Source organism: Epinephelus lanceolatus, chromosome 15 (assembly GCF_041903045.1).
Source record: "Epinephelus lanceolatus isolate andai-2023 chromosome 15, ASM4190304v1, whole genome shotgun sequence".
Taxonomy (NCBI): Eukaryota; Metazoa; Chordata; class Actinopteri; order Perciformes; family Serranidae; genus Epinephelus; species Epinephelus lanceolatus.
The window spans coordinates 38,368,793-38,393,610 of record NC_135748.1 but is presented as its reverse complement, the minus strand read 5'-3'; the positions used below and the strand labels follow the sequence as shown (position 1 = coordinate 38,393,610).

At 41.1% G+C, this 24,818-nt stretch overlaps 1 protein-coding gene across 6 annotated transcripts in view; it reads left to right on the top strand.

Annotated features, from left to right (window-relative positions):
- klc1a (kinesin light chain 1a) overlaps window positions 1–24,818 on the top strand; it is a 65,253-nt gene that overhangs the window by 16,959 nt on the left and 23,476 nt on the right. For 3 of the 6 annotated variants that reach the window (XM_078175305.1, XM_078175304.1, XM_033642747.2), the window contains exons 5-13: window positions 4,107–4,335; window positions 5,547–5,634; window positions 10,330–10,431; window positions 15,760–15,933; window positions 17,893–17,992; window positions 18,291–18,343; window positions 19,057–19,124; window positions 20,590–20,698; window positions 22,814–22,948. In XM_078175305.1, coding sequence (XP_078031431.1) covers window positions 4,107–4,335; window positions 5,547–5,634; window positions 10,330–10,431; window positions 15,760–15,933; window positions 17,893–17,992; window positions 18,291–18,343; window positions 19,057–19,124; window positions 20,590–20,698; window positions 22,814–22,948 — 1,058 coding nt within the window. Of the gene's footprint in view, window positions 1–4,106; window positions 4,336–5,546; window positions 5,635–10,329; window positions 10,432–15,759; window positions 15,934–17,892; window positions 17,993–18,290; window positions 18,344–19,056; window positions 19,125–20,589; window positions 20,699–22,813; window positions 22,976–24,818 lie in introns of all 6 variants that reach the window. The other 3 variants (XM_033642746.2, XM_033642743.2, XM_033642745.2) reach the window with 1 other exon arrangement.

Here is a 24,818-nt window from a genome sequence, read left to right as displayed (position 1 = left end):
CCAAGAGTGTGCAAAGCAGTAATCAGAGCAAAGGGTGGCTATTTTGAAGAAACTAGAATATAAAACATGTTTTCAGTTATTTCACCTTTTTTTGTTAAGTACATATCTCCATATGTGTTCATTCATAGTTTTGATGCCTTCAGTGAGAATCTACAATGTAAATAGTCATGAAAATAAAGAAAACGCATTGAATGAGAAGGTGTGTCCAAACGTTTGGCCTGTACTGTACATCAAGTAGCTACATTTGAGGATGGTATATGCAACACTCAAAGGACTAAATATAAGACACAGATGGGTGGTAGCCTGGAGGGAAGCAGTAGTTTATTGGTTTTATGTCACCAGACTAAATCGCTCCTCGTTCTTCTTCATGGCTTCAAATAAAAGTTAATCAAATGGCTCTAAAATACAGCAGTGTTTAAAGGGGTAGCTTGGATTCTTTGGAGTGAGATTGTATGAGGTACTTATCCATAGTCGGTGTACTACCTACAGTAGATGGCGGTCTGCATGCTCCCAGTTTGTAGAGACTAGCAGGAGTATCACCACAGAAGTTGAGCTATGTAATGCTTAGGATGGGGGTTTGCAGTAAAACTTGCTTTAGCAACTTTAAAAAAAGCCAGTTTAAGTTTTAGTGTACGTTATATTGAGAATATTTTTAAGCACTTTACCTTGACGACAGACAGCCCTTTCCTTTGGCACTACATTTTCTCAACCGTAGATCTCCTCTATTCCTACACATTAGGGCTGCCCCCTAAAAGTCGGAGATTTGAATCATCAGCTGGAGACCTTTCAGTTGACTGAGATTGCTTCAGATTGAGCAGTCAGTGTGCAGTGTACCTCTTGGGATGATTTGGTCCCCAGATTTAGCTGCAGAGTGAATGTCACTGTCACACTGACCATCCTGCTAAACCCTGTCCAACCTGTCAAGCTCCAAAGGAACACAAAAAAGGAACAGTAGTCAAATATTCGAATTGAATAAACAAATGTGATTCGACTCATTATTTTGAGTCAGGTACAGCCCTGCTACACATCTCTCTCTTTCAGTCCATTCAGTCTCCGTCTGCAAAAGTTCCTTTGAAACTCTGGTTCATAAAGGTATCCTCTTGTCTCCAAAGTAAACAGCTTGTCATTGTAGCTGTCATCATCACCCACTTTATTTTCTTGTATTTATTGTCTCTTCCATTAACCACTGATAGTCTGGCCCAAACAGCTGATCTTGGGTCTATCAAAGTTCTATGGTAGAGGAAATATAGTGCCAAAGGAACGGGCTGTTTGATGGCAAGGTAAAGCAGTGAAAATAATCTCAATATAGTGCACACTTAAACTCACTGATTTTTGTAGGTTGCTAAAATACATTTTGCTGCTGCCCCCGTCCACATTAGTACATTGCCAAGCTTCTGTGTTGGCACTCCTGCCTGCTTCTCCAAACTAAGAGTTTGCTGACCTTCATTTGCTGTATGTAATACACTGACTATGGAAAAAAATCCAAACTGTCCCTTTAAAGTAGTGTTTGTTTTTGAAGGAATGGAGAGGTTGGACGGATGAGAGAGGATGGTGAGGCAGTAGTAGGCCGGTGCATGGTGAAGTAACGCTTCATCGAATGCTGCTTCCATTGGCATTAATCCTCTCTCAGTGTGAAACGGAGCTGCATGAGACTCTTTGTGTGTGTGTGTGTGTGTGTGTGTGTGTGTGTGTATAAAAGTGTGTGTCTGGAGTAGATTAGATGTCTTTTCTCCTTGAGCGTATTCAGACTGCCTGAAAAGCTTTGGGGTTTGGGTAAATTGCCGTCAGCAAGAAAGAAGATAATGGTGGATGACAGCTCTGCCTTTATTTAAATTGGCCTTGGGCTTAAATGCACTGATTTCTCTGTACAAATATTTACATTTCAGTCATTTAGCTAACTCTCGTTAGCTACAGTAAGTTAGTGGATGAGCGTGTAGAGATTTAGCGTCCTGCTCCTGTCGTTTCAGTAGAACCTGCAGTATTATTAAAGTGGGGGTTCAAGGAATTAGTGTTGCATCTCCAAAAAAAATTTAGAGACTAAGGTATCTTAACTTTTAGTCCCTTGTAAAGTTCAAACTCCAGAAATGGTGAATCCTACACTTCCTGTAATGCAGTGGATGATTTCGGGGCTTAAGACGTCAACCATGCACCATGTAGTCTAGCTGTTGACCATTGTTGCATCTCTTTTTTTTTCTGTCATCTCTCCACCATCTCTGTTTTCAGATTGTATGTAGTGCTTACCTCATACGTAATGAGTGGACACATTTGGACAAACATGATTTAGGTATTGGTCGTTTAAAGGTCCAGTGTGTAGGATTTAGGGGGATTTAGTGGCATCTAGCAGTGAGGATTGTCAGATTGCAACCAGCTGAAATTTCTCCTGGTTAGAATTCCTTTAATGTTCATTGTTCATGAGGTTTTTACTGGGAGCTTAATTATTTGCAGAGGTCTCTTCCTCTCCAAAACAAATGGAACAGGTGATTTACAGTAGTGAAAACACAGAATAAAGCATGTCGACTTGTTGGTGAAAATTCTCAGTCATCCAGGTCATGGTAATCATAAGTGCTATATCGTAGGCAACTGGTCTTGCTTGCGTTTCTTGAAGACGTTTCGCCTCTCATCCAAGAGGCTTCTTCAGTTGAGTTGATGACTGGTACGAAGTTGCAGGCTATAAACCCTGTGTGGGTGGGAACCCTTGCAGAATCGTAGGGGTCACGTGAGCTCTTAGTTTCAGAGTCGTTAAGCTCACAATGTGAGTCGTTGACCCACCTGGCCACCATGTGAGTCCTTCCCATCCACACAGGGTTTGTAGCCTGCAACTTCGTACCAGTCATTTAGAACTGAAGAAGCTTCTTGGATGAGAGGCGAAACGTCTTCAAGAAACGCAAGCAAGTCCAGTTGCCTACGATATAGCACAGTTTTTAACATTTTCAACATTTCATAGTCTAAATGATTAATGGATTAGAAAAATAACAGGAAGATTAATTGATACAAAAACAATTAAACATCCTTTGTACGTGTCAATAAAAACATATTATATTGTAGCTGTTGATAGATGCAAACACTGAGTATCAGTATGTCGTGTTGTTCAGTAGATGCTGTTGGACACATTTCTGCTATTTTTGTCCAATTTTGTTGTGCTGTCAACGTCTCATTGCTGTGAGCTGGTGTAGGAGGAGACAGGCTGCTGTGGTGTGAGTGGTTCTGGTGTCACAGGGTGTCGGGACACCACTGTGGACGATGTTTTTACTGCAGTGGGCGGTTCCCTCTCTAAACCCCACAGGCTCTTCAGAATAAATATAGAGCTGCCTGCCTTTTTAATAAGAAACCCAATCAGGTGGTTTCCTGACCTCTTGCTCACACACACATTCATACATTCTTACACACACACCCAGACTGACCGACAGACAGTCTGACAGCATGTCATGAGAGACATTCCTTGTCATGTCCTCCTGACCCTGTTAAACATGACCCACAGAAACCAGCACATTTGCTGTGCAGCGTAGCAGAATGAGGACATTGTTTATGTGCGAATAATCTTGTGTGTAGCCTTATGTTAACAGCCAGCCGGTGTTTGTTTGTTGTGGTCTCAGCTTTGACCCATTTGTAGGAAAACGAATAATTAATGGTTTCAGAGGCTTCTTAAAATGAACCAGGAGGAAAGCTGTGTTATCTTAAATAAAGTCTGACTCCTACTCAAACAGATAATACAAAAGTCAACTATCACTATATACTAAAGTGAACTATTTTTGGGTATTTTTTTTAAGTGTAAAATGGTAACATGACTTATTTCCAACCTCCCAGGCACAAGGATTTGAGGGTTTCTTTGTTTTATGTGACCGTCAGTTGAATATCTTTGGGTTCTGGACAGCTGATTGGACAAAATAAGCATATCAAAGTTGTCATCTTGGGGTTTAGGAAAGTGTGACTTTGTGGCATTTTAAAAATCACTAGTAGCACTGACTCTGCCTGTGATTTCTTGTCCTGTCATGGAACATTTCACAGTTTCATATGAGCAGAAATCAGACATTCTTAATGGCTAAAACATTATGTGATTATGAGGTGTATGTCCTGAACTTTCCCCTCTCTTTCCTGTGTGTCTCCAGTCCAGCCGAGTCACGGCAGCGCTGCAGCAGCGGCTGCCCAGCAGGGAGGCTATGAGATCCCGGCTCGTCTGAGGACCCTCCACAACCTGGTGATCCAGTATGCCTCCCAGGGCAGGTACGAGGTGGCTGTGCCCCTCTGCAAACAGGCCCTGGAAGACCTGGAGAAGACCTCTGGACACGACCACCCAGATGTGGCCACCATGCTCAACATCCTCGCCCTTGTTTACAGGTTAGTCTATGAAATCTTTAATCTAGGCCTCGGTCCTTCTCATCCAGCGATCCAAGAGGCATATTTTATAGATTTTTAACATGCGGTAAGAGACTTTCTCTCTGTCAGGTTCCTGTGACAATATTCAACAGTCACAACTGCAGTCAGTGTTGGGACTAATATTCAGTGACTCTTCTGTTTCTTCCATCACACTGTTACCACCATGAAAACAAGTCTTTACCAGCTTATAAATCCTTGAAGTCCCGGGCCACTCTGACTATTTTACAAGCTTTCCCAGGATTTCAGAGCAGAGTAGAAGCCTGTTGGTGAATGCTGGGAGGATGTTTTTGTAGTTATCAATTAAAGGAATGTTTCTTAACCTTGTTACTGACATAGCACAATTTGGAAACCTTCAGATCCTACAGAAATGTAGCTTATTAGCAGATCTGGCAGCTTTTATAACATTACTGTCTAGGTGTCTAATAATAATGAGATGGAAGTCACCAACAGTGGCGTCCCACACTTAGTGGGTAAAAGAGATTCTCAGTAATTTACAGCTTGAAAAGATGTGATGAACATTGAAAGGCTCTTTCAGAAAATTTCAAAAGATGTGGGGGCCAATCTTGTATTTATAAACACCTTCCCAGCTATCTCTGGGTAAGAAAAGAGGGCCTATACCAGGCACAAATATGCGGTAATGGTTACATCATGTTGTCTTTTGCACCACTGTGGTATGTCCTTTAAAACATTTGGGTAACAACCCCCAAAGCCTCGTGTGACAGGCCTCTATAGGACCTCCAAATGACAGATGAACGCCTTTCTATGTCAGAAGTGGAACATAGCAAACATAGCAGACACAACTAAAGATTTACAGTACATTAATAGAACAGGGGAAGTGTTAATTTCCCAACTCAAGAAAAAGAGGAACAAAAGAATGACACAAGAGCTACAGGAGTTGGACCCATGTTTTTTTTTCACTTCCACAAATCTTATCCATTGAATAGTGAGTGCAGGGAATAGTCAGGCATGAGGGAGTGGGTCGACTTGGTGTCAGCAGGCTGTTGCATTGACTGTGGGAACTGCCGCAAAGCTATTTGGACCATGTCACCTGAAAATAATGAGCTGTTAATGGAAATGTTAGAATAGTTTATGTGTCTTTTCTTTGTGTCCGTGTCTGTTCATCAGTGTCGGTGTGTTTCTGTCTGACTCTTGTTTGCTTGTGTCTGTTTCAGGGATCAGAACAAATACAAGGAGGCAGCCAACCTGCTGAATGATGCTCTGGCCATCAGGGAGAAGACTCTGGGCAGGGACCATCCAGCTGTGAGTACATCTGTCTGTGCATTACATCAAAGTTATTCAGCTGTGCCCTCTCTGTCTGGACAGTTTTTTTATGACATTGCAGTTTTATATGAATCATAGAGACATGTTTGCTTGTATCTCAGTTCAACATTAATAGTTAAAAGGGTAGCTACTCCTTAACATAGCATATAGAATAGCATGTACAAATACTTCAAAAATAAATGTATACCTAACAAAATAAACACAAGTCATATTTTAACAACCTGATCAACCTGTACAGCATTAAATAGATAATTTAACATTTTTCAAAAGGCGTTTATTTGCATTCTTTCTGAGGAGATTGTTACCACTCTAATGTTTAGGGTAAATATGAAGCTTCAGCAAATAGGTGCTTAGCTTAGCTTAGCGGAAATATTAGAAACAGCTAGCTTTACTCTATCCAAAGCCTATATTAACACCTCCAAAAATCACTAATTACTAAATTATACCTGATTTATTTAATCCAAAAACCCCAGAGGATTAAAAGCAGCAAGCTGTGGTGTTATGAGAGGCTATGTGCAGCGGCTGGTAGGCTGATTGTGTTCTTTTTGGCTAGAGCCAGGCTAGCATTTTCCCTATCTTTCTTGTTTCTATGCTGTGCTAAGCTAAGCTAACCAGCTGTTGGCAGTAAGGCTGGATATTGGTACTCCATATGTTAAAGTTATCAGCTAAAATAACCCAATAACCCAAAGTAGTATCGAAACATCCCCAAACGATACTTGCATTTGATCCTTTTTGTGCAAGGGGTCTGATCCTGGACCATCCGGAATCCCCGCCAGATCAGCAAGCTTTCTGTTGCTGCCATCTCTGCAGCCTCCTGGCTAACAGTCAGTTCAAGCTCTGCCCAGTTAGCACAAGCTAACACAGCAGCAGCTGCAACTATCCAACACAGAGCCATTAAACGGTCCCAACAAAACTCACACCGACAACAAAATGGCTTGACTCTGTCATTAAACCCTGTCATAACCATTAGGTATTGATCTTCTCATCTCACTTATGGCAAGAAAGCCAGTAAGTGTATTTCACAAAATGTTGAACTATTCCTTTGGTATAAAGAGCTCTAACAATGGATTCCTGGGTGCAGTGTCATAAGCACTTTAACCTCTGGTAGTACAGTTAATGTAAAAAGAAAATTAGAGTTCTTTATCTGTTCAGTCTTCCGTTGTTACCCTTTGCTCCTCAGTCTACACCTATTTTTGGCTGCTGCAGTGTCCCGGTTTCCCCCTCATGGGATCAATAAAATTCATTTAAAAATATTCTACCCTGCCTCCCTTCAGGTAACACATATAACAGCACTGACAGCCGTAATAACAGTGCAGCCAAAGTAGTGTTTGAATTACAGTTTTGTGGCATTTATCATTATTAGAGAGCCTCTGAAGCTTTGTGTGTGTTTCAGAGTTGTCAAAAGGTGCTCCTAGATGCAGCGTACTCCCAGGAAAAATATGTTTTATAAAAGTGTTATCTTAAACATCTGAAGCCTTTTGTAAATAAGAGAAGTGGTTTACAGTCAGAAAATAAGGTTCAGGTGGGTATGCTGAGTGTAAGAAGGAAGGATCATTTCTCCATTTTAGATGTAGTTCTGGGGACAGTTTTAGAATTCAAGAACGAGTCAAGAACAAAACTTCTAAACTGCTAATATAAAGTTTTAATGCTTTTCCAGTGGAAGACAAAAGCACATGACACCCTACAGCCTCTTGGGAAATGCTGGCTGTGTTCAGGCCACCCATCTTATACATTTTTAATTACACCCCTCCCCACCCTAATTACATTTTCCCAAACACCCTTTAATGTGTTTGTTCAGGATTGTGACTGCAGTCCAGGACGATCACAGTCAACACAGTAGATTTCATAAATAATTGACCTGCTCCTGTTCTCAGACCCCATTAACCTCTGATAGTCAGTGTGCCTGTGAACATACAGCAGGGTGACTAACTGTGTTAACCCCAGCAGGCCTGTGTCTCCACTGTCTGGACCTCCATCACTCTCCACTTTGTGAAACTGAGGTTAGCCCTCTGCACTCCCACCTCTGTCCTCTCATCCTGTCACCAGGTCCTGATCCTTCTTTCCACAAGGAAATGATTTTTGTCATCAGAAAATCAGAGTTTTGGCAACAATATCGGCAGTTACCTGTTACACTGATTCCTCTCACCATATTTGTCATTTTGAATCCATCGCTTTGCCTCTTGGTCTCTTCTTTCTGTAGTATTTCCAGTCTTCTAAATCTTTGTCTCTTCTTCTCTTTACCCTATTTTAAATGTTCACTACTGAGAACTTGCTCCAAATTTATGAGAGCCAGGTATTCATTAAGAAACATGATTCTGAATTCTGCTTAATGATGCCTGAATCAGGTTTGAACTCCGCCGGTTATGCGTGTACCAACACACCTACATCATGTTTACCAAAGAGCTTGGGTGGTCTGGGGCTCTGCCAGTTGAATGGCATGTCAAGGTTTGGCCTTGGCGTGGTGACTCCTGTCTATGAAAACTTGATCCAGGTAAAGAGCCCAAGCTAGTGTGAAAGGTGGATCGGTTATTAAACTAAGATCCTGGATAGGCTGTAGTCTTGCAGGTGAACATATGGAAATGGTTAAGAGCCCCCAGCTGAGTTCAGCTGTGTCCCCAGAGACGAGAGGGTCAGAGACAAGGAGTCTGTGATTGTGGTTTCTTCCTACGCATCAAACAGCACTTTGAAATATCTCATGAGTGGGCTCCTCCTGAAGAGAGAGCTGCCTGGGGACTCTGTATCTGCTGGGTGATGACAGGGAAACTTGGCAAAGGGGGGAGAACAAACCTGGACCTGATCTGATTTTGGACATGTAAACTAATTTTAGACGTAGCAAACACTACATTTAAACACACGGTAGCTCAGTGTCTCTCAATCATTATTGTTTGCTGGAGCTGACTGAAGTACTCCCTCTGCTGTGACTCCACCTGTGCATGAAAAATGTTCAGCCGCATTCAAGTCAATAAGCCTTGCATTTTTATGCCTCTGCGCGGGCGATAGTCGTGGCCAGAGGCATTGCATTTTCAGGTGGTCCGTCCGTCTATCCATCCCATTCTTGTGAACACAATATGTCAAGAATGCCCAGAGGGAATTTCTTCAAATTTGGCACAAATGTCCACTTGGACTCAACTATGAACTGATGAAATTTTGGTGGTAAAGGTTAGTGTGACCTCAAAAACAACCTAACTCCAGCATTCAGACGCTGGTCATGACAAAATTTCACACAATGACATTTGGTCAGATCCGGAAGATGCATGTGAAGCATTCATGTTTTCACAGACATGGATGTAAACTGTAAGAGAAACTTGACTGGTTTGTGGAGGAATACAACATGTGTGAGTGAAAGAACAGATATACCTCATTACATCTTTCTACACCAGCCATGTCATGTCTCAGGCTTTATGCTGACCAGAATTGTCCTTTTCAAATATATTGATTGTGTATTGGATCGTAAATGGTTTCAAAGGGCATTTAAGCTCACAACCGTACTTTATTGAATGCACATGTCAAGCAGCTTGTTCAAACCAGGTGCAGGATGAGGACCAGGTTTATTTTAATGTATGCAAAGCAGGATTTTCCTAAAACAAAACAAAAAAAAAAACAATGTACAGACTCATACAGAAGTAAACCCTCTCTGTCATCACTTATGACCCACTAGAGGTGTGTGACAAGGGCATGTACCCCCACAGGGTGCCAGACCCTAAGCAGCAAGAGAGACACCACTCTACAAAAAACACAAATATACCAAAGCGAAACGCCAAATGAGAGTGAATCTGAGGTTGGCTTTCACTTTCTCTGGCAACCATATTACCCACACTAACCAACAATCCTGCATAGTTTACCTTTAACCATAGTCAGTCTGTGTCTTGAGGAAATAATGTAATAAGGCACACACTAAGTGTCTTACTTCAGAAATCTTTCCTGGACGCCCTACAGCACTGTCACAGACAAACAGAACCACAGACTGCGGGTTGAAAAAATAGGGGAATAGTTCATAAGATCACCTCAGGCTAAAGATCGATTCATCAACTTTGCAGCAGAATCATATGATTTGCAGCAGTGCGTCTCAGACACTTGAAAACAAGATCTTTTTCTTCTCTGGTGTTCGTGAGCCTGCCATGAATAATCCTCATCTTTTATAGCGATTGCTTGTAAACTATTATAAATCATGCTGAGGAAAAAAGTCAAATTAAGGAATAATGTAGCGGAAAAAGTTAGAAAAAGAGTGCAGTAGCTTTCTCCTTCTGCCCTCCGTCCCTCTCTTCCTGTTACACTCCCTTCCCTCTATCAGTGCTCCACTCCTATGAGCTCCCCCACCTCCAATCACTTCACCCCTCTGCCCTCCCTCCCTCCTTCCTTGTTTCCCATTCTGCCCACATGGTCACCAGAGCATGTCTAAATCAGAGATCAGAGGTGACCCCCAGGCGCCTCTGTAGTCCCCCTCCTCCTGAGTGCACAAGATTCATGAAACATCTGATTGGGATCAAATTACAGCCCCGTCATGATCACTTCCTGTTTCCGCATGTCTTCCTCCTCGTTAATTACTCTCTCACCAGATCAATGGCACTTTGCTGCTGTGGCGGAGCCTTGCGGTTGCACTTGGGTGAAGATGATTGAGGCTCATCACCAGCCATGAATACAGTGAAATAATAAATGTGTTTGTGTTCCTGTCAGGTCGCCGCCACCCTCAATAACCTGGCCGTCCTCTATGGGAAGAGAGGAAAGTACAAGGAAGCAGAGCCTCTGTGCAAGAGAGCGCTGGAGATCAGAGAAAAGGTGGGTCAAAGGTCATCCAGCACCATGACAAAACTGATTCAGAGGGAGTTAAACAAGTGAGAGGAGAGCCAACTAAGCTGAGTTTGTACTTGCAGCCAACAGATGGTCAGTTTTTCTTCTTCACCAGGCTTAAAACTCAGAAGTTTACTTTCACTTCACTTTCAGACAAACTCCGTGTCCTACTTGGGAACAGAAACAGAGTCCAACACTAAGCACTGAATATTTCACTCAAGATGTCTCCCATGAGTCACTGGATTTAAAGGCAGCAGAATGAAGGACAAACACTCGCCGTTGCATTTTAGCGGTTTACAGTGATAGCTGTGACAGATTTAACACTCGAAATTCTTACTTATTTTTTAAACAAAGGGTGGAACATTTCACACAGAAGTAAACAAAATCAACTTCTCATCTCTAGCTGACGGGTAAACTGACAACTCTAGCTCAGTTTATCAGCGGTAGTTAGCTAGCATGTGCTAATGCCAGTACTCAAACTCCATGAGTTGGTTTAAAACTGTCTCTTGGTGTTTTTTTTAATGTTCAAAGTGGATGTCCTTTTCAATTTTACAATTTGTGCAGTGTAAAACACCCTGTGTCCATCGACCCTCGCTTGGATAAGAATAGATTTTTCGTGATGACTACTTTTTGTAGACGATATATTGTTCTATAAATAATTGCGATAAATGATGTTGTCATTTTAAGACAATTTTATGCCACTGATGAAATGGTAATATGTTAGCATATTGATGTAAGTAAACCATTTCAAAGAGCAATAAACTTTCAATTCATTGCAGTCTCAGAACCTATCGGCTATCATCTGACTAAGATAATGCCCCTGGGAGCAATGGACAATATCTCGGGGGTTCTGGTGTAGCAAACTCAAAAATATATATACAGTAAGGGAAATCGTCATCAGACAGTAGCCAGTGGGTTTTAAGACTGCATTTCCCCCAATGCATTCTGCCTCTCCACATGATCTGTTTACCTGCCATTCAAACATGTTTGGTCAAGACTGCAAACAGAAACTAGAACACTTCTGATACCAAGATCTTATCTTGTCACCTAGGGATTCTGCATACATGTGCAGACAGATAGATATTTGGAATTGGTATGTGGGGAAAAAACTATCCTAAATAAATAAAAGATAAATAACCAGTAATGACAGCAAACATGTCTCAGCATAGTTGTTGTGTTCTGTTCATTAGGCTCAAGCACTGTTGGGTGTTGCACCTAAGTTTTGTAATGGAAGGAAAAACCCAGCTGTTCATTCTGGTGTCTTGTTGGCTAAAATGTTGGTGGCACTCTCATGTAAACAAATATGCATGTAAACACACTGTCAATATTGTACAATTTATGGACATGACCTTAAAAATTTTAGCTGACCGCGATAAGTTTAATGGGAAAAAAACTGCAAGAAACTTAAGGCAGAGCAGCTCTCCAAACTCTGCTATTGAGGTTGATTTTGAATATTTTTTTCTTTTGTCTGACCAAATGATTAAGAAATACAAGTTCTCTGTTTCTTAACTGATGTTCTGAGTACTGAAATTTCACATTAAGTGACTCACATTGTTCTCCCTTGACTCATTCCTGCTCATCTCCCTTCGCTTTGTATCGTTCTAAGATGTGTATCACAGGACAGCCTGTATATCTCAGAGGAGATCATCAGTATTTTGTCTGACCTCTAGTTTGGTGCTTACGAAGGTGCTGCTCAGCAATCCTGAAAGTGCAGAAAACATTTTTGTACTCACTGCTCTGTATCTGTCCTCAGCTCTTGCCTTTGAACAAAACCCTCCTTTGCTCTCCTTCTCGCTCCTCTGAGAATAAGACGTCAGCTTTGGTTAAGCTGAACGATTCCATTTTTTTTTCTTATGCTACTTAAAGTCGGATGATAATGCTCCTGCTTAAGCTGAAAGATTTGAGTTTTTCTTGCGCAGGCATGTGGCTGCTGCAGAGTTGCTAAATCGGAGGGATTCGTTCTTCCTGCAGTTTTGCCTTTTTATAGAAGCTCGGGAAAGCTCAGCTTCTACGTGAGTTTGGTCGGTATCAGGGACAATGAGGTGCTGAAGATATCAACTGGAATAGAAACTTTTGACTATTCAGTTAGTTTGTTTGAGAGGAAATGAAAACATTTTGATGCTGAATCCAGTGTGATTTCTGGATGAATAGTCCTGATCTGATGCTGTATTTAATAGTCACCATAGTGCTCCTCATGCAGTCCAAGAAAGGTTCACATGAGTTGTCTAGCTACGCTGCAACAGCAACTGAAAGACATAGTAAATGTTTTCAACTATAGTGCCACTAAACCCTCTGTTAAATGAACAAGTCCTGTGATGTTTTATTTGTTTATTTTGACTCAGTTCTCTCCACATCGTCCTGCTGCTCCAAAGTCTCACTAGAGCGCCAAATGTGGATTAAGCTGCTGCTGAAAATAGTCTTCAACAAATGCACTAATTTCTCCAGTCTGATTTTCTGAGTAATTTTTGATGACAACTACAGTGACCAGCTGTTTAAGGAAATCACTGAGCCTTTTTTATACTGACATTATTGACTTGTTAAAGATTTATATCATGAGTAGGAACCAGTGGGCTCAGGGCTGAGGCCACATCCACATTAATACACTCTCATTTAAAAACAGCAATTTGAAATGAAAACGATTTCTGTTACTCTGAAGTGTTTTAGCATTATTTCTAAAATGATTTTCATCCATGCAAACATGCCTGAAAAGGTAGATCACATGACTATTTAAAGTCTCCGCTTTAGTCATTACTTAAAATACAACAAAAAAATAAAAATCTGCCTCAAGATCTGTGAAAAATAGAAGCAAAGTTCTCTAATGAAATTAGCAGAAGTTGAAATATCCAACATTGGTTATCTTTTCTGAACGGCTTATCAAAGTTCCCCTCAAACTTGAAGCACAAAACAAGTGAAGTCAGTTTAATGGAGCAGAGAACCTGACTATTGTGTAACTACAAGTTTTCTTTTCTGCTCAAATGTCCTTGAATAAGAAAGTGAAGCCCTATTCACTGCTCTCTGTCTTTGCACTGACGTCTTTGTTGAAATGTGTACGTCAGAGGAACAGAAACAATTCCAGAATTTCTCAGAAATCCCCACATCCAGTAAACATTTGGGTACAACAGATTGAGTCAGCACTCTGTCAGTAGAGGCTCTCCAGCCTTATTTTAGACGAAGGTAATGTTTCAAAGAGCTTCCTAGAAACCACCTCAGACTGCAGCACTTCTGGTATTTGAAGGCATGGCATCCATCAATAAACACGATCAATTCCTCAGCGACCCAGACCTCGCCGCCGCGCGTGGCTTATGGCAATCCTTTTCCACCTAACGATGTTTACAGGAGAGCTGTCAGATGTGTTAGGCTGCGGAGGAGGAGGCGTGGGAGGCCGGAACTGAGAGAATACTGTAGGTAAATAGCTCTGCATCATCCTGTGGATCACAGACACCAAGAGGCTGTCAGTCTCCAGCAGGGAGGAAGATGATCCTGTGAGGGTTTGATCTCAGACCTCCTACACGTTCACACCGCAATAATCTGAAGCCTGAAATCCCCCCCAAGGAAAAACAACAAGCTACTTGGTTTACCTCTCATCTCTAATACTCTTTAACTTTTCACACCGATTGCTTTTCTTTCTCCATGTGTCCTCCGCCCTCCCTTTGTTCACGTCCCTCTTTACCCAGAGTTTTTAATGATGTAATTTCTCAGTGCAATAACCAGCAGAGTACGAGTTCACTGACTTAATGTTCTTTTCTCTTTTAACATTCCCCCCCCCCCTCCTCCTCTTTGGAAACGGAAGAGATTCGAAGTCTCAGCTCGTCTCCTCTTCTTTCCCTCTCTACTCCGCATTTTTCGTCCTCCATCTCTCTCTGATCTCCCTCTCATCGCTGGACAGTCAGACTCAGATAAAACCCTCGCTGCCACCTCGTCTTTAATGATCCTCCTGCATTTCTTTCACGCTTGCTACACTCGCCTGCAATGGCGTTAAGCCTCCTCAGCACACAGGAAAAGCTTACACTGCTCTCATATCTGCAACAATTTAACCACAGCCACTTTGGCGTAATTTTTTTATGATGGTTCAGCTTCTTTTGATTGAGATTTATTTACTCTAGACCATCAATTGTGGTATGAAATATGACCCAAGACAGCAATACAAAGGTAAACCACCACAGTAGATCATTAGCACAAGCTGAGTCATTTAAAGAGAGGCAGAACATTACTCAAAAAAGCATCTAGTATATTGTCCTGATTTATCTGTCTGCAATAATATAATTTTAAACATGGACAGGTGGTTTACAAATATAGGAATATATGATATTCATCCCCCAGATGGTTGTCATTACATAAATTACAGAACCTTTTATTCCTTTCCAAACCTTTGTATCTTCCTGTTATTTTAGGGATTCTGCTAAACATGAAGATTATAAATAGCCTGGGCTTTGGCTCTATGCAGAGAGAGGGATATTGTTTACTGTGATAACTGCTGTGTTTGTCTGCTGTACTCAGCTTTTATTTAATCAAGCAGGTCAGTAGTCTACAGGTCAAAGTCTTTCAGGAAACATCTCTGTAGTTTAGAAAGCAGGTTATATTAAAATAAGAGCGCCAGCTACTGATTTAATTCCCAATTTGGTGACCCAAAATTATGGGTCTTAAGTAGCATACATTATGCAAAATGTGGCGCACTGCTGTTGGGAGATTTTTATGTGTCTCATGTTAGAATCTGGCTTAATTTCAAAATGAGCAACATTACAAACAAACCGTAGCAGTAAGTACAAGGGTCAACGCAACCTGGCAAGAGATGTAATGTTCCCGATGGCTAACAGATTTCCAGACAGCTTTATCTTCCAGAAAATCCCAAATTACGACACTAAATATTTAGGATTCACACTGGGTTACACATTTGAACCCACAGGATGACGCTGAGGGAATTCAGAGAATGAAGTAAAAGAATCATTGACTAGTTTTTAGTGAATTCTAAAGTTTTCCATCCACTTGTGAATTAGGTATATTAGCTGATAGTCCTGAACAATTATCACCTCCGTCAGTTCACAAAAATGTTTCAGTTTTTGCCCTTGGAGGCTGAAAATTGGCACAGAGGTCACAGCTTCTGCAAACTATGTTTGTGTTAGAATTGAGTGAAACTGCGAAAATAACTGGGTACCAGCTACAGCCAGAGATTCACAGGCACCTGGTGGCTACAGGCTGGTGGTAATTTCTCACCCTTAATAAGAGCTGTCGACCAAATGGCTCCAATGTGAGACACAGATTGTCCTCTAAAACTCAGACTGTTGTTTTAACCTCTCTCTCCACTTGCTTCTGTCCCAGGTGCTGGGGAAGGACCACCCAGATGTGGCCAAACAGCTGAACAACCTGGCCCTGCTGTGTCAGAACCAGGGCAAGTACGAGGAGGTGGAGTACTACTACATGAGAGCGCTGGAGATCTACCAGACCAAACTGGGCCCCGACGACCCCAACGTGGCCAAGACCAAGAACAACCTGGTGAGAAGGGTGGAGGCGGAGCTGGGGCAGTATTTCACTGATGGATGACAGCTGCTTTAGGCAGTTATGAGTATTTTAGTGTATTAATAACAAAAATAAAGGTTAAATGGTGTTCTACAGTTCATGCTGAACTTTAAACTGTGTTTCCTTAGTGATGAAGTGTAGTCCTACTGTATGTTAGTACCACTTTGTGTTGTCAGTCAAGAGTTTAGTCTCTTAAGAAAGCTGTAACTGAGACAGTATAGCAACATTTTGTATTTAAAGCTGACGGAAGCGGTGCGCACAGCTGATCGTATGTGGTTTGTTTGTATAGCATAACATAGAGTGCATATTTATTGGATTCAGTGTCGGCAGAGAGCATCCAATGAGACGCTTTAGTCAGACGCTAGCTCGCTGTTAAGATACATTATCATCATGGTCCACTCAGGAGTAACTGCTGAGTCAAGTGTGACACCTGGTGATATAATTTGGTACACTGGTCTGGTGTTTGGCTTCATATCAAACCTATTTGAAAATGTATACACCGGCACAACCTCAGTTAACTTTCAAATTAAAATAAACACTTCAGAAATGCAGCCAGCAAAATTCATCTCTGCATCTTCATGAAATATGTGGTGCTAGAAAGTAACTTCGAGACTAGCTATAGTGGGTGCATTAGCATCAGCAATGCTAGCCCAAGTCAGTCCTCAGAGCTTCTTTCAGTTTTGTCTGCACCTTGCTCTTTACTCCCCTCCTGACGTGTTGTTCTCAAGCTTGCACATACACTAGTTTCATTCAATAAAGTGTTCCTGAAGGAGGGAAAAACTCCCCGAGCTAGTTATCAGGCTAAACTCTGTAACTAGCTCGGCCGCTAACAGGACAATACGGTCCCACAGTTGATTCAAAGACACATCTGTGTAGCAGTTTATACTTTGTTGGACTAAGAGTCTCATCCTACTCTCCAATGTGCTATGTGTGAGCTCAGTCCTGCGTGTTCTTTAATGAAGCAATAGGAGAAGATATTCGGTCTCAGTTAACGTAGTTTATTAAGCAGTAAAGGAATAAAATTACAGAGCTCGGGGTCTCAACTTCACGTCCCTGACGAACAGCAAAGGTGTGTCAGTTCACGAAGTCTGACCTCCTGTCCTTTCCCTGACCCAGTATATTTGAGCGTAACAGAGTGTCATTGTGCACGCAAGGCGTTGTCCTCATTGGCAGTTCCACTTCCTCTTTCACCACACCACGCCCCTGCCTCGTGTTAATCTGACTCCTTCCCGCTGGTGGTGGGGGCGTGGTTCCTGTTTTGAAAGACAAGAGAACAACACAACTCCCTACACGTGCTGTACCTTACTATCTGTATATCACTTTCTATTCTTTTTACCATATATGAAACTAATTATCTAAGCATTGCGGTATGTGCTCCTCAGACTTCATGTCTCTTCCTCTCCTGTACTTCTCCACTTCTGCAAAGCAAACACATTCAGATCAGCTGAAATCATCTCAGTATTCTCATTGTTCACACATCTAAAACTTATATAGTGAAACACAACTTATAGTAAAACACATAAAATCATTCTATTCCCAACAACTTCATAGAATTTGAGGGTGCAGCACAGTTAATAAGCTGCGATAGCTTCCTTTGTTTTGGACTCTATGCTCTATGTTCCCTCTAAAGGTCAGCACTGTCACGACGGCATATCAGAGTTTGAATTAAGCTCGACAAAAAAATAGTTCAGATTTACTTCATCCTTGTGAGTGAATTCACTTATCGCAGCAGTACCATTTCAATTTATCATTTTGGCTATGAAATCTTGTTTTAAACACTGGTATATTTAGATAAGAATGACCTGTTTTGCTTACTGAAATGCTGATCTTAATTATTTTTCTCAGTGTAATATGTCAGATAAACTCTGACTTAGTTTAGGACCTATTGTTCAGTGTCACGCTGACTCTTAAAGCTTGTTTCTTTGTGCTCCTCAGGCGTCCTGTTACCTGAAGCAGGGCAAGTTCAAGCAGGCTGAAACTCTGTATAAAGAAATTCTCACCCGCGCTCACGAGAGGGAGTTCGGCTCTGTGGATGGTACGACATGTGGCTCGATAATAAACACACACACACTTACATTTTGGACATTTCCACCAGTATTCTCTCATCCACACACAAACAAGTCTGTGCTTCTCTGACAGCCCCCGCTGCTCTCCTCCTCTAATGTAAAGGTTAATATTTTCAGGCTGCTGTTAACATTTTGGTAGCAGTAAACAAGAAGGACCTTTCAGCTAAAAAATAAAAACCCTACTTCTCAAAACTCGTCCTCTCTCCTGCTGTTTTATCTCGGTGAATGTCAGTGCTGATTCACCTCTTTCTGTGTGTTTCTCTGCAGATGAGAACAAACCAATATGGATGCATGCTGAGGAGAGAGAGGAACAAAGCAAGGTAAGTAAAATCTGTCTTAGTAAAATCTTTCCCACTTTACATTGCAACTGCTGAACAGTTTCCCTCAGTATGAGTAGTTTTATTGTATCTTGTATAATTCTAGCAATTTGTTTGTCACATACACACATTTTAATGAGTAAGTGTTTTAATATTAACCCTGTAGTTTCTTTAAAAAGTCTCATGTAACAATAAAAGACTCCAACACATTCAGTCGTTAACCACATTTAATTTTTACGTCTATTAACACCAGGTCAGGTCAAATGGACACATTGAGAACAACATACTAAGTCACACAGATGGCAGCATTAAACTGCTGTGACAGTTTTATGATCTATTTAAGATGGAAGAGGAAGGACTGACTTAACAAAGAGCTGGATTAGCAGATTTAGTCTCTGTAATAACCACCCAGTGCTGATGGCGTGAGTCCCCGAGTTTATTTCCGTCATGCTTTAAAAGGTTTCAGGGAAGGAATCCTGACTCAACTGTAATCCCACCACTAAACACCCCCTCATGGTATCTTTGATGGCTTTAAAAAAAAAAAAGCGTTTAGTTTTCAAATGGGTTAATTTTCATCCTTTTAATGTGTGAGTCGCTTCATTACTCAGTTCATGGGTCCGCACTTCTTATCCAGACTTAAAATGTTCATGTAAGTACATGTAGGTTTCCTTGAAGCAGTTTTGTCGTAACTTATGAACCTGAGTTCTGTGTCGTAGGGGAAACAGAAGGATGGCTCACCCTTTGGAGAATACGGAGGCTGGTACAAAGCCTGCAAAGTTGACAGGTCAGTTTGTGTGATGAATTCAGTGTTTGAGCAGAAAACAAAGGATTGTAAATGTATTCAAATGTGTCTGTGCAACAGCAGGTTCATAAATGATTAAAGCAGCATACTGCTCTGTTCACAGCAGGAGTTTCTCAAACAGTTGGTCTGTGTCTCATAGTTTGTGGACCAGTGGCTCCTAATGTCTCTTGTCTGTGACACTTTAAAACAAAGTAATGTTTACTTTCAACCCCTCATTCTTGGTTGTATATGACGGCTAGTTGTGACCAGTTGAACCAAAACATGACCTTTTCCTTGACATTGTTTTTAGAGGCCTGAAGAGATGAAATCATTCAGAAATTTGCTATAAAAATTGTACGTTTTATCTGGGTCCTTTCATCTTTTGACCACTCAGATTGACCCAATGTGATGTATTACGCTTTGAAATTATTGTGGTTTGCCCAGGACAACAGGGTTCCTGCAGGTCCTTAAAAAGTGTTAAAAGGCATTGAATTAATCAATCCAAAAATAAGGTCTTAATTGGTATTAGAATGTCTTGAATCAAAATTTTCAAAAGTCTTAAAAATGCCAAGACATGGGAGGTAGGATTTTATATATCATTTTTCTGATGTCACACAGATCAGGATAGCAAAACCAACATCACTCATGTTTTGTTTCTGGCTGCTCAGAGCAGAGGATCCACTTTCTGCTAGCTAGCTGTCACTGTACCCTGGGCGACATGGGAATCTGCAGATCAAACTAAAATTGGCTGTTAAACAAGTTTTTCAACCTTGGCACGATGGGAATCAAGGCAGTGTAATCCCACATGTAGAGTGAGAACCACAAATCACTAATAAACCTCGCCAACAAATGGGTATTTTCCCAAAAAGTCACATGTTATGTTACAATAAACATTAGGCTAAATTTATTTTTATTTTGTATTTGCTTTTATTTAATCCATGTTTAAACAGCTTTGTATGATTGAGATCAACAATCTTTTTTTCAAGGGAAATATTAGAGCCCCTTCACACAATGACAAGAACCAACTGATTTTATCATCCTTGTATTTTTGTACTTATGAGAGCTTTAAAATCAGGCAGAGACCAGTTCACGTCGTGTCAACTCTTTTTGAAGCTGATTCCAAGTGAGAGGAGCAGAGCACATAAAAGCTTTCTTTCCCAGCTCAGTCTGTGCACTAGGAACAGACAACAAAACTAAGTCTTGAGATCTCAGACTGTAGCTACAGTCAGATCTCTGTTCTGTTATTTACTATGGATTTTTGTTTTTTTTACAAAGCAAGACATATTTGAGTTAAATGAGAGAAAGAAGAAGCCTCTATGTGACATTGCTTTGCTGCTATATCTAAACAAATTTGAAGAACAAAAAAACTGAGTTCAGTATTAGATATTAAATATTGTCATCTCTAAATAAGTGAAAATACTCCTCTTTTTCCAAAATGATTCATGAACTCTTCCTCCTTGTTTCGCAGCCCCACAGTGACCACCACCCTGAAGAACCTGGGCGCCCTCTACAGGCGGCAGGGCAAGTTCGAGGCGGCTGAGACTCTGGAGGAAGCTGCCATGCGTTCCAGAAAGCAGGTGTGGTCTCCGGATGGTGTGACTAGTAACGCAGGACTCCTCACTGCAGTTAAGACGTCACTGTCAGTGTTAAAACTGCAGGGATAGAGGTAGAGGAAGCGGGTCAGCTCGGCATTTATGGCAGACTAAAAGGCAGAAAATTTTCTGTCTAGTGTAAAATTAGGGATGAGATGATAAACTGTGGATGCTGGGAAGCCTTTTAAACTGCCTCTGATGGCGTGTTACTTATGAGACCTAATGGGGTCTCCTGTGGAGATGAGATGCGAGAGGCCGTGGAGAAGCCCCGCAGCTTTTATACTGAATTTACTTCCAGGATTTAATGTCGAGTATCTCTCAGCTGGGAAGTAACACATGATACTCAAATTAAACTGGATTCCTGTGGTGCAGATACAGTTACAGCTGGAGAGAGCGATTAGATTCTGGTAATCAAATTATAGATACCTGCATGCTGCCTATTTTTAAATCAAATTGACATTTAGGGTTGTGTTAAAGTTCGGAGACACTAAGAACATGTGTCTGGTCACACAAGCAGATATTGCAGGTCATTTTCTCTGAAATATTTTGCATCATTTACCTGTGTACAGTGCACATATAGTATTTAATTTAAGCAGCAGATAATGTGATCATGCCGTAGAAATGTGGGCAGCTTCTACAAATATTTATGCACTTTGTAAGAGGAAGCTATCATAAGTACATTTTGACATTAAAAACCAAAATTAGATTGCCTTTTTAGAGATTCAGTACATTTTCAAAGTCTGTATAATTCATGAGGAGGAAGCTGGTAATGAAGTTAAAAGAACAAACATTTAGATTCAGACAGCGTCACCGTTCTACAATTTGTTGTCCCGTCGGTTTGTGTTTTTCCCCTCGTGAATAATTAATTCCTCAGACAGGCTCAAAGGAAACAGTGTTTGCATCCGTCTGCACTGTGGTGTAACACTACCATCGTCCAGCTTTAATTACGCCAAAGGCTGCTTCACTTTGCCAACTTGTTCCTGAAGAGAAATCCCACAGAATTTCTTTTCAGATAAGCATTTTTTTTTATATAAAAACTTAAGGTCTGCCTCCGCTCAAATATGTGTTTTGCTTATTGTTCTGTCACTTGGATGTTTAAGTTTCACTGTGCACAGTTTGACCATAGAGGGCTGTTTTCACATTCATTTAGTTTAGCACATGTACATACGAGGATTCTGTGACATTACAGCTAGTTGATAAACCAGTCGTGATTCAGTATTACATGTACAAAAGTGTGATGTGAATATTGAAGCCTACGGTGCACAAGTAAGAGTTGTCATATGTCCAATATTTGGGATTTTTTTAACAGCACAGAGGACTACTAAATTTATGATATGCAGCACTAAATTTGATGAATTTGCTGTTTATCAGATCACAAATGAATGAGAACTAGCAGAGCACACCTCACTGTCCCTCTGCCTCACTATCCGCCGCAAGCAAATTACTTCACCAGGAGGAGAGTGGCTGAAAGCTCTGGAAACTGACCTTAGCACGTCGCATTCAGGCAGCACAAACCCCAGCATTATTAAAGGTCCATCTCTAGGCTGCCACAGCAAACATACATATATATATATAATGGGAACACAACACGTGTAGGCTCTGTGTTGTGGTGGCTGCCGGTCGTTTCTTGACATTAGCGGACTCCATTTCTAAGCTAACGTTAGCTAGTGTTACACACTTTTCCGGCTGTAGCTGAGCTGAAGAGAGGCAAGGCGCTTGGGAGCATGCATAACATCACATCCTTTGGACTTTTCCTGAAAATTTGGCGCGAGTTCTTTACATAGAAGTCAGTCAGCATGCTGGGCAACAGAGAAGGTCGAAAATGTCTCAGTTTTACAGTTACGTTACAATCCGTCCACCCTTTGGTGCGTGCGTGCCAGGGCCGGGTTCAGTGCAGCAGGTGGTAGAAGTCTATAGCTTTAATATTAATTGGATTGGATGAACTGGCACTTGTTCCTGTCAGCTGCACAGCGCCCATGTGTGTGTGTCAATGTGCTGAAGCTGCAGGTGGCGGACGTGCTCAGCCTTTGCATTTAATTGGATTATTTGAATCGGCATTTATTGCTGCCTGGCATATATGTGCGTCTCTGTGTTTATCAGGGTCTGGACAATGTGCACAAGCAGCGCGTGGCGGAGGTCCTGAGCGAGCCGGAGGCCCGCGAGAAGCAGCGAAGCCGCGAGAGCTTGACCTCTGACACGGTGAAGTACGAGAGCGGGCCGGACGGTGGCGAGGAAGTGAGTATGAGCGTGGAGTGGAACGGGGTAAGTACAGTACACAGCCCTCGACACATTACTGAGAGTCTTCAGACATGTTTGTGTGATAGACAGCCTGTTTCTTTCTGGACAGAAGCCACATGCGAAGAAATCAAAGCTGATAAACATGAGTCTTTGTTGAAATAGATTTATGACTTATATATACTGTTAGTACAGAAAGATTTCAGTGCTCCCCCAGCAACAATGTGGAGACTTATCAGTCGTAGTGAATCATCATAAGGTAGAGGTCACGTCAAGTTGGTTTGTAGCAGAATATTTTGTCTAAGAACTTTTCTTCGTTATCTTTGTTTTGGTGACGCTGATGCTAATAAAACGGGGATATTTGCAAACAACAACAGGACAGTTGTTTGTTAGGAGTAAAAATAAACTCTGAAACATCAGGAAACAACCAAAAACTCATGTTATATTTTCATTAAAAAGAGAAACACCTGCACACTGACTCCAAACCACTCATTTCTCCAAACTGTTTTCGTTGTCTATTTAAATAAATTTGTGGTTTGTTGTCAGCGTGCAGGTGTCAGTCTTCCATTAATCCTTATTCCAACTTCAGAACATGTAAACTGCATGTAACTATGTTCTCTCTGCTGTTTTTCGAGGAGTTAACATTCACATTCATGTGTTAATTAGAAAACCAAAGGAGACGTAGGAGACCTGTTTATTTTTTTGCTTTTTCGCTGACTGTTGAACCAAAGAAAACCCAACAGTGTGATTTCACCTTTAATGTACCTAAAGTTAAAAGCTGAACCAAATAGTGCCCCAGTGTGTGATTTTTAGATAGCATGCCAGCACTCTGGAAGCCAAAGAGGTCATGTTACATTATATGTAACAGAACAGCACTGGCGTCTAGTGTCAATTTACACAGACGTTGATTCGGCTCTGTTGCTACCTCTGCTGCTGGCTTAACGTCGGAACAATGATGCCCCCAATTCCATGTTTGTTTGCTCTATACAGAAAATTCAGCACAGAACAACTGTGCAACATTACCACCTTGAACAGGCTGTATAAAAGGGGGTAAAGCTCAGTATGTCAGGCCAAAGAATGGTAAAGGTCAAAGTTCGACTGTAAAGTAAAGAGCTCATACAAGACCTAAAAGTTTAGTTTCAAAATCTCTTTTGCAATATTCTTAATCCTTAATATTTAGTGTCTCCTTTGTGTTTGACAAATGACTTATAAAAGGTGAAATCCTCCTTATTTTATCTACTGGATACTAAGATAATGTCATGATACTGGAATTTCTTACCTTGACACAATACCTAGACAAATACCATTTTTTGTACTGACATCGGAGGCACACAAGTTAAAAAAATTATTGAAAGATAAATATAACAAGGCTATAACATGACAAGTTTTCTTTTCTTGGTTAGAGGCACAGAACAGCAGAACAACAGTATTAAACTGTTAAAACTGTTCCAAATATTCAAGATTTATAGATCAATAGATGTTGATGTTTTTAACACTTTAGTAACATGCATAGATGAGTATTGATCATTATATGATAAATATATAAATGTTTATCAGGGTTTCAGTGGTTTCTGTCCAGACAGATTCTTTGAGGTTGATACTTGACTCAGTTAATCACAGTTATTCTCACCAGAAACATCTCACACCTTAAAAACAGTAGTAAAAAGATCATTTTGTGCTGTGCTACACTGATCATGCTGATTGACTGTCAGAATTACTCTGCTGCAGTAGCTATTGCTTGTACCTCACTGTCACACTCACTTAGATTAATAAGTAAGAAGCTGCTCTGGGCTGGATCTTAAATCTCTGACAGTAGATTCCTGTGCTTTGGTCGTAGTGTTTTACATCCACATAGTGCTTTGATCATAAC